Source organism: Netta rufina, assembly GCF_964035555.1.
Source record: "Netta rufina genome assembly, chromosome: 6".
In the NCBI taxonomy this organism is placed as follows: Eukaryota; Metazoa; Chordata; class Aves; order Anseriformes; family Anatidae; genus Netta; species Netta rufina.
The window spans coordinates 30,629,646-30,642,903 of NC_140129.1; the positions used below are offsets into that span (position 1 = coordinate 30,629,646).

At 39.6% G+C, this 13,258-nt stretch overlaps 1 protein-coding gene across 1 annotated transcript in view; it reads left to right on the top strand.

Annotated features, from left to right (window-relative positions):
• Positions 1-13,258, top strand: part of NCKAP5 (NCK associated protein 5) — a gene marked incomplete at both ends in the record, with an annotated part of 351,457 nt that overhangs the window by 275,792 nt on the left and 62,407 nt on the right. The window contains 4 exons of the mRNA XM_084289510.1: positions 3,387-3,491; positions 6,656-6,847; positions 7,330-11,156; positions 11,838-12,015. Coding sequence (XP_084145636.1) covers positions 3,387-3,491; positions 6,656-6,847; positions 7,330-11,156; positions 11,838-12,015 — 4,302 coding nt within the window. The remainder of the gene's footprint in view (positions 1-3,386; positions 3,492-6,655; positions 6,848-7,329; positions 11,157-11,837; positions 12,016-13,258) is intronic.

Below are 13,258 nucleotides of genomic sequence, written 5' to 3' on the forward strand. Positions count from 1 at the left end.
GCTTTTCTGCCACTGCTCAGAGGCAGCCCCAGAGATGCCCCTTCTGCTCTGCCTGGCCTGCACCTCCCCACCAGCCCCAGAGACGTGGCTGCAGCCCAGCCACGATGCTGGGAACTTTTTCATCTGCACCTGCCCCAGCACTGCTCAGCACAGGGTAATTTCTGAGCAAATGTGTCCAACCCATGCTGTGTTCGCTTCCATAATGGTTTCCCATCCTGCAGCTCTTGATACTTTCCTGTTTTCAGAGGGGCTGATATGTCCCGTGCACAAATACTGCCCAGTTTCCCCTTATTCCCGTAGGTCACCAGCTATCTCAATACACTCCAAATGGGGCAGATGAAGTGAATTTATAACTCGTTGGCTTGTATTTAAATATTCATTTGAACTGATGTGGTCTTTTCTGTGAAAGCCAGTCTGTGCTGTGGTCAGCCTCTGCACTGCGATAGCATCAACAGTGATTTTCCCATTGTGTGATTTTCAAGGCAGCGGTGACTCCTTGATCTGGGTATGTGACCATCCAAAAATAACTACAAAGGACACAGTACATTTTGTTATCGGAGAAGAAATCAGAATCAAGTTACATAGTTAGCACAATCTGCTACTTGATTTTAAATGGATTGTTAATGAGATTTTTTTAACAGAGTTTTTCCTATTTTTGATTTGGAAAATAGAGAAGGAAGAAAAACAAATAAATGAAAGAAAAACAATTTTCTTATCATTTTTCTTCTGTAATTGGATGACTTGCTTCAGTGCTGTGTAACTGTATTTAATTAATGATCTCAAACTTTGCTAGGCTGTTTGTTAATGCTAGTCATTGTGCTGGCCGCGTGGCTGTTGGTGTCTTTGCATATGCATGGGGGGGGATATTTCCAATGTGGCAGTCTTTCATTTGATGCAGAAATACATGTACAATCACATTACACATCTTGAAAACATTTTCCTCCATTTCAGTCTGCTGGTTCACCTTTGTTATGAAAAGTCAGAGAGCTGAGTGCTGGCAAAGCCCATTGAAACAGAGCGTGAGCCGTGCACAGCCCAGCCTGCCCAGTGACGGAGCTGGTGTGGTTGGAGCCCTGCAGCTCTGGACTGTTGGCAGCATGCTCTGCTGGGCTGTGTCTTACCACCAGCCAGCTCTCCAGCCAGAAATGTTTGGTTCTTCTGCCTGTTCAAAGGTGTTAGATCCAAGTGGGCTGACCTCTGCTCTCAAGTCTGACATGGACAGTAACAGCAGCACGCTAAGTCCCACTTGATGACATTGTAGGGTGTATTTTGTTTCCCTTACTGAGATGCATGCATGTTCCCATTTAAGTAATGAGCTACTTAAAATGCTTTGCTGGAAAAAGACAATTTTACAACTGTAAAACTCCTATAGCACTATTTCTAGAATACTTTGGGGAAAATAGATGTTCAGGTGTAAATGTTCATCCATCTCAGATGTCCCCTGTCATCAGTTTGAAAGCACAGGTCTGGCTATTGTAACTCACCCAAAAAATCTCTGGAAGCAAAAATCAGATGGCTGGCTTCATTGGAGAAAGTAATTCCTCTGCCAAGAGCAAGCACAACACTTGTTCATAGCATCAGGTTCTCCTGTTTCAGAAAACAGTGGAATTTTCTGGTGGTTCAACGATGCACTTGGAATTATTGTCAAGAATAGCACGTGTACTAAGTCAGTAAATCTGTGAGCTTGGGAAAGCATTTTACCTGGAGCTTAAATCTTGAGCAAACACCCAACGGTAACTCTAGTAATAACGTTTTAAAGGGTACACACTGAATAACTAGGGAATAGGCGTCCCTGGTGTTAAAAAACACATAGCCTGAGTGTACTTAATATTTATAATAAAATGTATATTGGATGCTGAGTGCTTGTAGCATTTTAATCTACCCAACAATATGTTGGACAAAATATGATTCTGCAGAGCATTGCTCACTGAAGCTATTTGCCATAATCTGCAGCAGGACAGCACCTCCTGAAGAGCCAGCGCATAAAACCTGTATGAATATGTAACTCTTGAGAAATTATTCCCAAATTACTAATTACTGCTTAGGAAAAAAAAAAAAAAAAAAGTTTTGCTAGCATTTCTGAAATGTGCCTGAAGCACAGCACGCAGATCCAGAGGCTGTAGCAATGGCCCTGTGGCTCTGCCTGCTTGGTTTCCAGCAGATGAATTTCTGCAGCGAGTACCAGGAGAGCAGGCAGGGGCACATCCAGCTGTAAGGTACCGTGTAACTGATGTTTTGTGGCCCTGCAAAGAGCTGCATTGTCACTGCTACTGCTGAGCTGTGGGGAAGGACTTCAGTGGGTAGAGAGTCTCCTTCCGTCTTTTACCAGGTTTTTGGATGGGCAGGGTGAAGGGCCACGCAAGCAGCCTCAGCAAGTCTTCCCCCTGGTTTACATCCTTTGCAAGGAAGGGAGCCTGGAGCAGTGCTAGGGCAGGGGCTGTGCTGCTGGTTCCTGCAGGTGGAAGGTGTTTGTGTTGATTTTTTTTTCTTTTAAAGTCCTTTTTCATTGATTTTGGTGGACTGTGAATAAGATCCATACTGCCTGTTACATGATATGTGGGCCCAGTGACTGACAAGACTGCAGGTATTTCTTCTGTTGAAGTCATTGGCCAAGGCATTCACATAAATCATGGATTTTATTGAAACTGCAATTAAAACAAATCAGGTTTAATGCACACTGAAAGCCTTAGTAATTGGTATACAGGTGAATATGGAGGAAGTGGCACCAGCTTAGTCGTTCTTCCAAGCAAAACCCAAGGAAAGAACAGTGTATATAATCGAACAGCATCTGAATATTAATGCACAAAATCCTCTGAGTCCCTAGTTCCCTGATGCAATTATTTTCTATTCACATTAATTGTTCCTAACAGATGACATTAATGACTTTGAGTTAAAATGTGTGCAAGGGAGGCCTTCAGCAGATCAATGCTGTTTAAAAATTGGGTCACTTTTGCAATCATTCATTCAAGGTGTAGCAGCTTGTAAATAAAACAACATTAACATGTTGATTGATTTATAAATGTTAATTTTGTAGTTCATTTTTATGCTTTTTCCCTGAAACCTGTCAAACTCTATGGATAGTGGTGGAACTCATGGTCATTTGTCATTGTTGCATATTAAATAATGATAAGTTGCAAAACAGAGGCTGGAAGAAAAAGTATGGTTTGTTTTAGATGAAGAACAACCTGTTCTTCAGACAGGACGTCTGGAACAAAACAAGCACGAACAGCAACACTTCGAAACAGAACAAATCCTCTTTTACCTCGGGGTCCTCATTTCCCTTGAAATTTAACCGCAGAGTTTGGAATTTTAAAAATGCTGATCTGTTGCATACTTGACAAGTGCTTATGCTTTGCTCATTCCCTTCTAACCTCCCCACCCCCCAGAAACTCCATTCACGCATCTTAGACCTCTCGTCTGGGGATTTGCTTTCAGAAGTAGAAAGAAACAGAAGCTTGATGCAATCGCGAACTGCTGATGCTCAGATCCACGTGAGTTTTTGTGCTGTCCTTGTATTCCTCGTTCGGCACCTTCCTTTTCGCCTCTGAAGTCTGATGTCAGGGATGAGGCATAAAGCTGATCTCTGAATTGAAACACTGTTGAGGCAGATAACAATGCTTCTTCTTCCTTCTGTTCTCTGAAATTCAATATTGTGTCCTCGGTTGATATAGTAAGCAGATAGTGTCACTCTGTGCAAAAAAGCATAAATCTTAGCAATGTCCCCAAGATACCTTTCTGGGTATTGATTACATCTCAGAATCTCTGAGAAATGGTCAAGGAGCTTTTTATTAAAGCCCATACACCATATTATTCATCCACTTTTATGATATATTATGTATGAACTTTTAAAAATTCATGGGCTCTGCTTTTTTTTTTTTTTTTTTTTTTTTTTTTTCAAATAGAGTTAGCTTTGTGCTTATTTGGCAAAATCTTAGCCAGTGTGGCTTTCATGTTTCATTGTCAAAGAGAAAAGTAGCTTAAAAAACAAAAGTCACATGAAGATAGAGAGGAATAAAGAGAAATAAAGAGGACAAGAACAGAACATTGAACCTGTGTGTGCCTTTGATCTCGAAGTGTAGTAGTGTCAACAAAAATGTAATCTCCTTTGTAGTACGTATTATAATGAAAAGGCATTGTTTCAAAGGTTCACGAAAATGCTAACAACCCTTTGTATGATATGTAATTAAGCCTTCAGGTTAGGTTTTTCTAAGTGTATAGTTTTGTCTCTTTTATAGTCTGATTCAGTTCTCTGTGATGTCTAGCAAAAATTAGGTATTTAAATTGTAGTATTACATTCGGGCCTTTGTACTCCAATTTCGTTAAAGGTAATGATTTAAAAGTCATGATTACAAAAAATTAACATTTCACCATGTCAGTTAATAAACCCATATACAAGTTAAATGTATTTAATTAATGCATCATAAACTTACAATTTAAAGTACTTTCTGAGAGAATTTAGAGAATAAAGGCAAATTGCCAGAGAATATTCCAGTTCTTAGTAATCTGAATGCAATCTAGATGTTGGGTAGGCATCCTAACTCAGAATCTCCAATGGCATGATATTTTTTGCACGTTTTCTTATCTCTTCAACAGTAAAGACGATTACAGTAATATATTGGTCTTTTGCTTCACTTTTATATCCTCTTTTCATATTGTTAAAACTAGAAAACCAAACATGCCTTTCTTCTCTTTTGGTGCAAAGGAAACGAAGCAAGGGGATGGACAGGCCCACACACTAGTCAAGGTGATAGGAAGGGAAGGCAGTACTTTTCACTGGGCTCCGATCCCTTCTTTTCTCTTATAGGATGTTCTTATTGGAAAGGATTATCCAGGCATCCTTCCCTTCAACACTATGATGGCTAGGACATAGCTTAGTATAAAGGGCAGAAATTTGACATGACATCTTTTTCCAGTGCCACAGCTGAAAGGCTCTGAAATAGCCAGAGCTGGCATATGCTACCATTGGCCTCTGTTCAGTCAGCCTTACAGGGAACGACGCCGTCATGGCTGTGGCAGCTGATGAGAGGGTCTCCCATGGGAGCCACGGTGTCAGAAATAAAGTGTAATTTGTCTCCACAAAGCAAAAAGTCTGCTTCAGAGCTAAAAACAAAGGCATCATCCTGCATCTGATGCTGAAACATGTATTCCTCCCAGAGTCAACAGATTTAAAGGCTATTCCTCCTGCATCCATTTGACTTCCTAGGAGGACATGTACCAATAACTCCCAGAGGTGAAATGTGCTCTTTCTACCTCTAAATGATTTTCCCATTCATAAGTTTGGCCTGTGACAGAGAATAATGATTTGCCCTGTAGTTAAGTTTGTCAAAAACAGAACATTATTATGTCAGCTCAGCAATGAACAGCTGTACTGATGAACTCCTCAGCAGTAAAAATTCTGCTCTCCCATTTAACCAAAAGCTGTTCAGCCCTAGCAATAATAAATGGGAGGTTGTGGAGGAATAAGTGGAAGAAATGAGCAGAAGTCCAATAAACATGCTGGTGTATGAGAAATGCGTACAAACTGAACATTTTTCCAGAGATTTGCATGAAGCAGCTGCGTCTGTTGCATGTGCAGTTTTGATATTTCTTTTGTGGATCCTGTAACTTCAGATTTCTTGTGACTTCCTGAATATAAAGGTAAATTTTTCATTTATGCAAAATTAATTGGGGCTATATCCATGTGCAAAAAGCAATAAATATTTGAGGTTGCACAATCATACTCTGCCTTAATGAAATTCAAACCAAAGTTTTATGAAATAGAGTTGTGTCATTCTTTCTGGTGTTACTGGTAATTAAAAAGATGTCAGATTTGGTAAGGAAACTGGAGAATCGCCTAGCAGAACGGTGCGGGCGCTTAACGTTAAAGAAGCTCTAACATTGTTAGGCACAAGAGTATTAGTTTGGAAACAAATTAAAGTAATCCTAGATACTCCTACGGAGGTTTAATATTTTACCTAAAGTGCTATCTGCTCTTCATTACTCTCTTCCTCAAAGCTGGCACTTAGTCACAGTCAGCTGAAATTGCATTTGGAGAGGGGCGATAACTACACAAGTACTAAAGGCAGCCATAAAGTGTCAATAAATTGCATAAGCAAGAGGCTTCAGCTGTCTGCAAGTGACACAAAGATGGATTGTCCTACGTCAGAGAGTTTCTTAGACAAAGCTTTGAACTAGATAGGAAACCAAAATTAGACTGTAATGGAGAGATTCCATTCTCAGTGGACATTCTGCTTGGGATACTAAATTAATTTACCTTGTCTAGGGTGTACAGCCTCATCTGTTACATTCCAGGGCTATAATGCAGTTGTCAAGATGTACTTGTATTCTTATAACTTTGTTTTCTGTATCTTACTGGAGCATGCTGCTTATGTACAAAGCATAATTCAAGTAGACTCAGAATAATCTTTAGCAAAAGAAGAGGACAATACTTGTTCAAGAATAAAGAAAAAACATGGAGGATCGGGGATTTTTCCTCTGACAAATGAAAATATTAGCAATTTTTAACTTAGTTCTCTATATGAAAATCACCAGACACTAATGGCATAGTAGGAAGGTGTAAGTAGCTTACTGGCTTTTCTTTGTCCTTCTTAATCAGGGGGAAGTTAAACGATCTTTTTCCAGCCATGAGATATTTCTATTTCTTCTCATGTTTTAGGAATGCCAGCAGAATGTGAAATCCAGTATACCTGTCTTGAAATGCCAGAGTCAATTAAATACGACAGGTCCTAGCCGCCTATATCCCCGGAGCAGCTGCAGTAGCAGTGAACTCTCCCTCTCAAGTGCTTGCAGTGAATATTCCAGTGGTTCCTCCTACACTTGGAATGATGGGAAGACATGCAGCAAAAGGGTAAATGAAATTAATTTGTTTCATTTGTTAGCTTAAGCTGACTTTCAGATTTTTTTATATATTTTTTAATTTTCTTCATCCTTTTGTATTTAAAACAGTTGTCACTAAACTCAGGAGTTCTCTCCCTGCTGTCTCCCTCCCTCTCACTCTCCCTCATTTATTTTTTTTAACAATTCCTTTATCACTCCAATTTGCTCGCAGTTTCCTCATTTATTGTGACATTTATTCTGTCTTTTCACAATCCAAATTGTTCTTCTCCTTCTTTATCTTAATCCTTCCATTCATATTGTTCTTCCTACAGGTTTTAAATCCACTGCAGCTTTCACACCAGTATGAAATCCTGTATTAAAAAAGAACATTGCTATTAATAGCAATGGATGAAACGTAATGCCCTATGCACTCCTAAATCTCTTTAATAAAATGGTAACGTTTTTATTAACGGCACTTGTGAGTAATATGTGAGTTCTATTTTGTTTTGACAGTCATCCGTGAGCTGGGATAAAAGAATAAGCATTGGTTCTTCACTCCCAAGTAACCTCTCAAGTCCTGCAGATGATCTACCTCCAACTCGTGTCAAGGAAAACCACATCCTAGAAGGGCTGAAGAAATTACAGAAGCAAAAAATATTACTTGAATCACCTTCAGTAATATCAAAATGGGGTTACAAAGACTGCATGAACTCCAATGAAGGAATATATTCCCCTGGTGTTAAATGTGGCAGCCATAATGAACAGACTCATTGTAAGCCAATGGAGATGGGAAGTATTTGCATTGAACATAAAACTTTCTCTTATGATTCAGATTCACATGATGATGCAGATGACGATTCTTCATCCTTATTATTGCTGCAGGAAGTACCCAGCAAAGACTGCAGGATCTATTGTAACAAATTAACTCACAGTGTTTCTGACAGTCTCTTTGACTGGGACCCTAATAGGAAACATTTGCCAGAAAGAAGTTCATATTTTAATTCAAAGGAAAGACCTGAAAAATTAACTAGTTTTGTCAGTGAATTTCAGGCAGAAGTAAAACTGTGCACCAGAGCAAAGCTGCCTGAGTTACAGTTAGATCAAAGCCACGCTAATACGGGCTGGAAGGACCTTAATTTTCAGCTTTCAGATACTGATGACAATGAAGTCTTGGATGAATTGCGTATAGAAAGCAGTGATGAGAAGAGTCCATCAGATCTATTATCAAGTCCTTTTTCTGAGAAGTACACAAAGAACTCTGACGTCCTCGTAGTCACAGAGAATTCTCAGTTTACTGACAAAGAGGAAAAACAGGTATCTGCTCAGTCAGATATTAGGCCAAAGACATGTAATTTCATTAAACAACAAAAGGTCATAAAAAAGACCTCTTCTGAAGAGTGCATTACCGTAATATTTGATGCCGAGGATGGTGAGCCTATTGAATTCAGCTCGCATCAAACTGGAGTTGTCACTGTAACAAGAAATGAAATTTCAATCAACCAGCCACAAACTAGGTCCAGTGCTGAATATACTGAACTTATAGCTCAGGGAATAACTAATTTGCAGACAGGAGGCAGTGCTAGAAACTACACTGCTTTAGAAGGATCTGAAGATAAAACCAAGAACACTCTTGAGGATAATACAGGTAATAAAAATACGGTTGTCCCCCTGACCTGCAGTGAATCTTCACGCTGTGGAAGAATAATACTGCAAAATGCTCCACGGCAAAAAATAGTGAAGCCAGTGAATGAGGTATCATACAAGGCCAATTCAAGCTTCACTGTTCATACAGGAATCAATCAAAAGACAAACTTGACTAAAATACCCAGCAGAGGGAAATTTTCTCCACAAAAAACTATGATGATGGAGAGCCAGGAGACACCTGTAGCTACATCAGTGAGCCATGCAACCCTTGAAAAATCACCTGCTCTGCCACCTGTAAAGCTTTCCAGAGTCAAAAAGGCCCAAAGTCCACCTCATAATTTTGACTCAAAAGTCGACTTCCAGGTTCCAAAGCCCCCTGCCCACCTCCTGCCCAGCTCAAAGCGTCCAGGCAGGGCCAATGGGACAAAGTATCCAAAGAGTCAGAGCCCAGCATCACCACTGTTGCCTCAGCACCTTATAGAGCCCAGTGACTATGGAGAACCTCCAACCAGAGACTTTCATTGCGACTTGGCAACTGTAGAAGCCCGATCGCCATCCCCACCCCTTCCTCCGGGCAGGTCAACATCCCTGTTGATTCGGCCTGATTATGCTCATTCATCACCTGTAGCTGTAAAGTTTGAAGGAGCTGGTCCCAGTGAAACAGCAAAAAATATACTGAAATCATCACCATTAAAAGGAGCTGTGAACTCCGGCTTTCATAATCAATCTAGTCATGAACTGCAAGCAAAAGCTGTATCTTCTGGGGCCAAAATTGAGTTATCTTACCTTCAGGAAAATGCAGAAGCAATTATGCAAAATAAATGTGTATCTCAGCAACCCCATACTGCATGCCAAGGACTTTCCAAAGTTTTCACAAAGCAAGTCTGCCCAAAAAGCCCTAATCAGCCAGGTCTCCACAGGAATCGTGAGCTCCTGAACACAAACTTTCAAACAGACAGGTCCTTTCCCCTGGGCTGTCCGTCACTGGAAACAACTTCTTCAACAGAAGCATATTCCAGCAAAAAAGATATTTCCAGTGACAGTGGGGTTGATCAGCCTCAAAAGATGCCAAACATTCTCCCCGCAACTCCTCAGTGTCATGCCACAAGCACAAGCGAGCCCTTACTATCTCAGGTAAACAATTCCCCATTGTCATCCTTTCATGGTAGCAACACTGCAAATGCTACGCAAAACTCTAATGAGAAAGGAATGAAAACCCGTCTCCCCGTAGGACTGAAATTATTTGTCAAATCTCCTCAACTTCTCCGAAAGAGCTCTACCGTCCCAGGGAAGCAGGAAAAAGACAGTATAAATGCAGCTTCCAAAAGCAATGTGAGTTCAAGTAAGTACAAGCAAAATGAATGCCTAACCACCAGAGGTGCAATGGATGCTGAATTAAAAGACTCTAAGTCTGATATCGATATAAAAGATAATTTTACTGTGGGACTTAGTATGGATACAGCATCACCTCAGCCACATGAAAACTGCAGCTTGGTGGTAGACAGAGTAGATGGATTAGAAAGCAAATTAGTTAAGAGATCTGCTTCTTCCAGCAACAAGTCACACTTGAAACCAGCTCTGGGCATGAATGGAGCGAAAGCTCGTAGTCAGAGTTTTAGCATTCATACAGGGGAAAAGCCATCTGCTCTTGTTACAGAAGGTCTTGGAAAAGTACGGACTCAGATTATTACAAATACTTCTGACAGAGGAAATTCTCTAACAAGGCAGAACTCAGCCATGGAAGGACTTCAAATCAAGGCCATTCCTGGGTCGGCAGTGACACACGAGACTCCTTCAAATGCTTCAAAAACCACTGAAAATTCGTACTCTAGACAAGGTTCTCTTGGAAATAAGAGTAATTGCAATAGCCAGCATGGAAGCCCAAGCAAACTGCCATTCAGATCGTCTCCAAAAGTAGACTTGTTTCACAGCACTTCAAAATGTGATGGAAACAAATCATTTTCTCAAAAGGATGCACGCAGTCCATCTGTCCAGAGTGAGAAAAACAGTGAAAATGTAAAACATGAAGCTCTAAATAAAAAAAGCATTTTGCCTGCAGAATTGGAGTTAGAAGCATCAGCTATTGCATCTTCCAAACAGATTTCATCATTTCAAAGCTTGGATGGAATAAAGTGTCCTCATAAACTGGAAGCAACAAAATCACAAAGACAGCAGATGTCTTTAAAGTTAGCGGAAGCCTCTGAGGTTACTGATGTTTTCAGTTCGCCTGCTCTACAGCCTACAATAGAGGAGAAGGTCATGTTATGCATCCAAGAAAATGTCCAGAAGGGTCAGGAACAAAACAAATCTCCCACTGTGGAGACTAAACAAAAGACAGGGCCCTCTATAGCTAATTGGTTTGGCTTTCGAAAGAGTAAGCTCCCAGCACTGAGTAGCAGGAAACCTGATGTTCCTAAAACAAAGGTAGAAAAAAAAGAAGCAAAGGTTTCAGGATTTGGAATTAAGCAAGCAAAATTAGAGAGAAGAAAAGAAAAAAAGCAAACTGAACAACGCTGTGAAATGGAAAACGAAATTAACAGGAAAACAAACAATGACATTTTAGGTGATGCTATGGAGAGTAAAATTTTAAAACCATCACAAAACACATCCGGCCACACTGGGTGTGAACAAGTCAGAGGTTCCACCACAGCTGCATACTCACCGAAAGACAGTTTTATGAAGGAACTTTTAAACAGGTATGGGATATTTTGTTGTGCCGTGTAACTTTGCTGGCATCCTCAGATGCTAATTTCAATGTATGTTCCTCTTAGACTAAGAATGGATAGGAGCAATCGGTTTGTAAACTATCAGGACTTTCATCTTTAAGGGAAAAAAGTATTAATAATGAAATGATAATTCTGTTGACTTTTTCTTGTTAACCAAACCAATGGTCTTTGAAATTAAAGAATGGGAAGTTACATCCAAGTTGATAGAAATACGAAATTATTGTAGAAATCAAGAATGTAGGCAGACGATGTGTAAATATAGAGGATACTTAGGTACATCTTTTAATGAATTCCATTTCCATGTATTCTAACCAGTAAACGTGTTTGGAAACTAGTCAGAATTAGTTACATTTCTAGCTACCATAACCTATGGTCACAGAAGAACGTAGCAATTGCTATATTGTGTTTTCACATTTGCCCCACAGCAGTCACAAATATAAAATAAATCATTACATGTGAAAGACTAAATTGATATACTACCTGAAATTGCAAGTGACAGATTTGATCAAGGCTAGTTAGAAACATTTATCACTCAAAGGTCTAGAGACAGAAAGATATGGAGAGGTTACTTTAAGCATTAAAGGAATGGAAAAGTAGAGTGATTGAAGAAGGGCAATGTAATTTATCAGAGGAATCACTCTCTACCTGCAGAGTTGATAAGAAAGCAGCTCAGCAGACAGAAAGTGGATCAAATAATGTTTCCTACAGGAGTGTGTCGAAGGGCAGCTCCCAGGGCTCCTCTCTTCACAGCAACTCTATCAGCTCTCAAGGAAACCACAAGAAAAACAGCAACACAAAAGCTGATATGGAAATGCAGAATCAGACCCTGGTAAGTGCTTTAGAACATGAAAATGTTATTACCTTCTTTTTAACTTCTGGATGTGTTCCTTATTGCCAGTACAGACAAACAGGATAATAACTGTTTATATATGATTTTGTGCAGCGAGAGAATTGTGAATTAATACCAAAGTTGGCAGCTTGACTATAGGCCAGATTATACAGCTAGTCATGAAGGTCCTACTGCTTCTGCTGGCAATTCAATTTCAGTGGAGATATATGCACAGCGATGTTATAATCATACTGCAGTACAGTGTAATAATAGGACCATTTTCTTTTTTTCCATTTTTTCCCCTTTCCCTGAAAATTGCATGCCTGCCAGTGTTGAACATTACTCTGAATGTTATAGAAAACATTAAGCCCAAAAAGTGCAATGCTGGTGGGGAAAAGGCAAAGCATTTGACCACACTGGGGAATATTTGTCACTTAAGAAGGAGTCTTTCAAAAGCAAAAGCAAAAGCATACATTTCACCCATGACTCTGTACCGTGGAAAATCTCCCTGTTAATGCCTTGTAGTTAGTTTTACATTTTAATAAGGTACTAACTATACCTGATTTTTTAATTTACTTAGCGAATAGCAATGTTGTGATTTCGAAGAAAAATAATTTTATTTTCTGTTAGCTGCTAGATTCTGATTCTTGAAAGGTTATGTGAGTGGCTAACTTTTCTGTACCTTGAATAGTGTAAGCACAGCCCAGGACTGTAGCCTAAAGTGAAACTGAATGGGTGCCCTTCCTTGTGAAGCTTTTAATAATTAACCTTGGAATTTAGCGAGTGATTTCTTGCCAAGAAAGGGCCTTTCCCATGATGTTTTAAAGCCCAAGCACCATGAGAGCAGAGATACTTTGACTTGATCTCATGTAATTGAACTTCATAAGCATTCTTTTCTCATTCCTGGTAGCTGTCTTGACCATATTATTATGATTGTTATTACAAATAATCACTTTTCACAAAATAATCTGAAAATTTATGCCAAATACATATATACTGAACATGAAGCTACTACTTCTGTTCTGATAAAACTGAATTATTGAAGTACAGCACATGCAACTATTTCATTTTAGAGAATTTGAAATACATTTTGGGGGGGATGTGTTTCAAGGTTAAAACAATTCAAAAAGCTTCATAATGGGAACTGGAGAAACTCTTTGTTGTTGTTTCAGATGGTTAAGTCTGAAGTATGAACACACATGGTTTCAACTTCAGGCAAGAGATATTTTACCTCAGTGCAAAT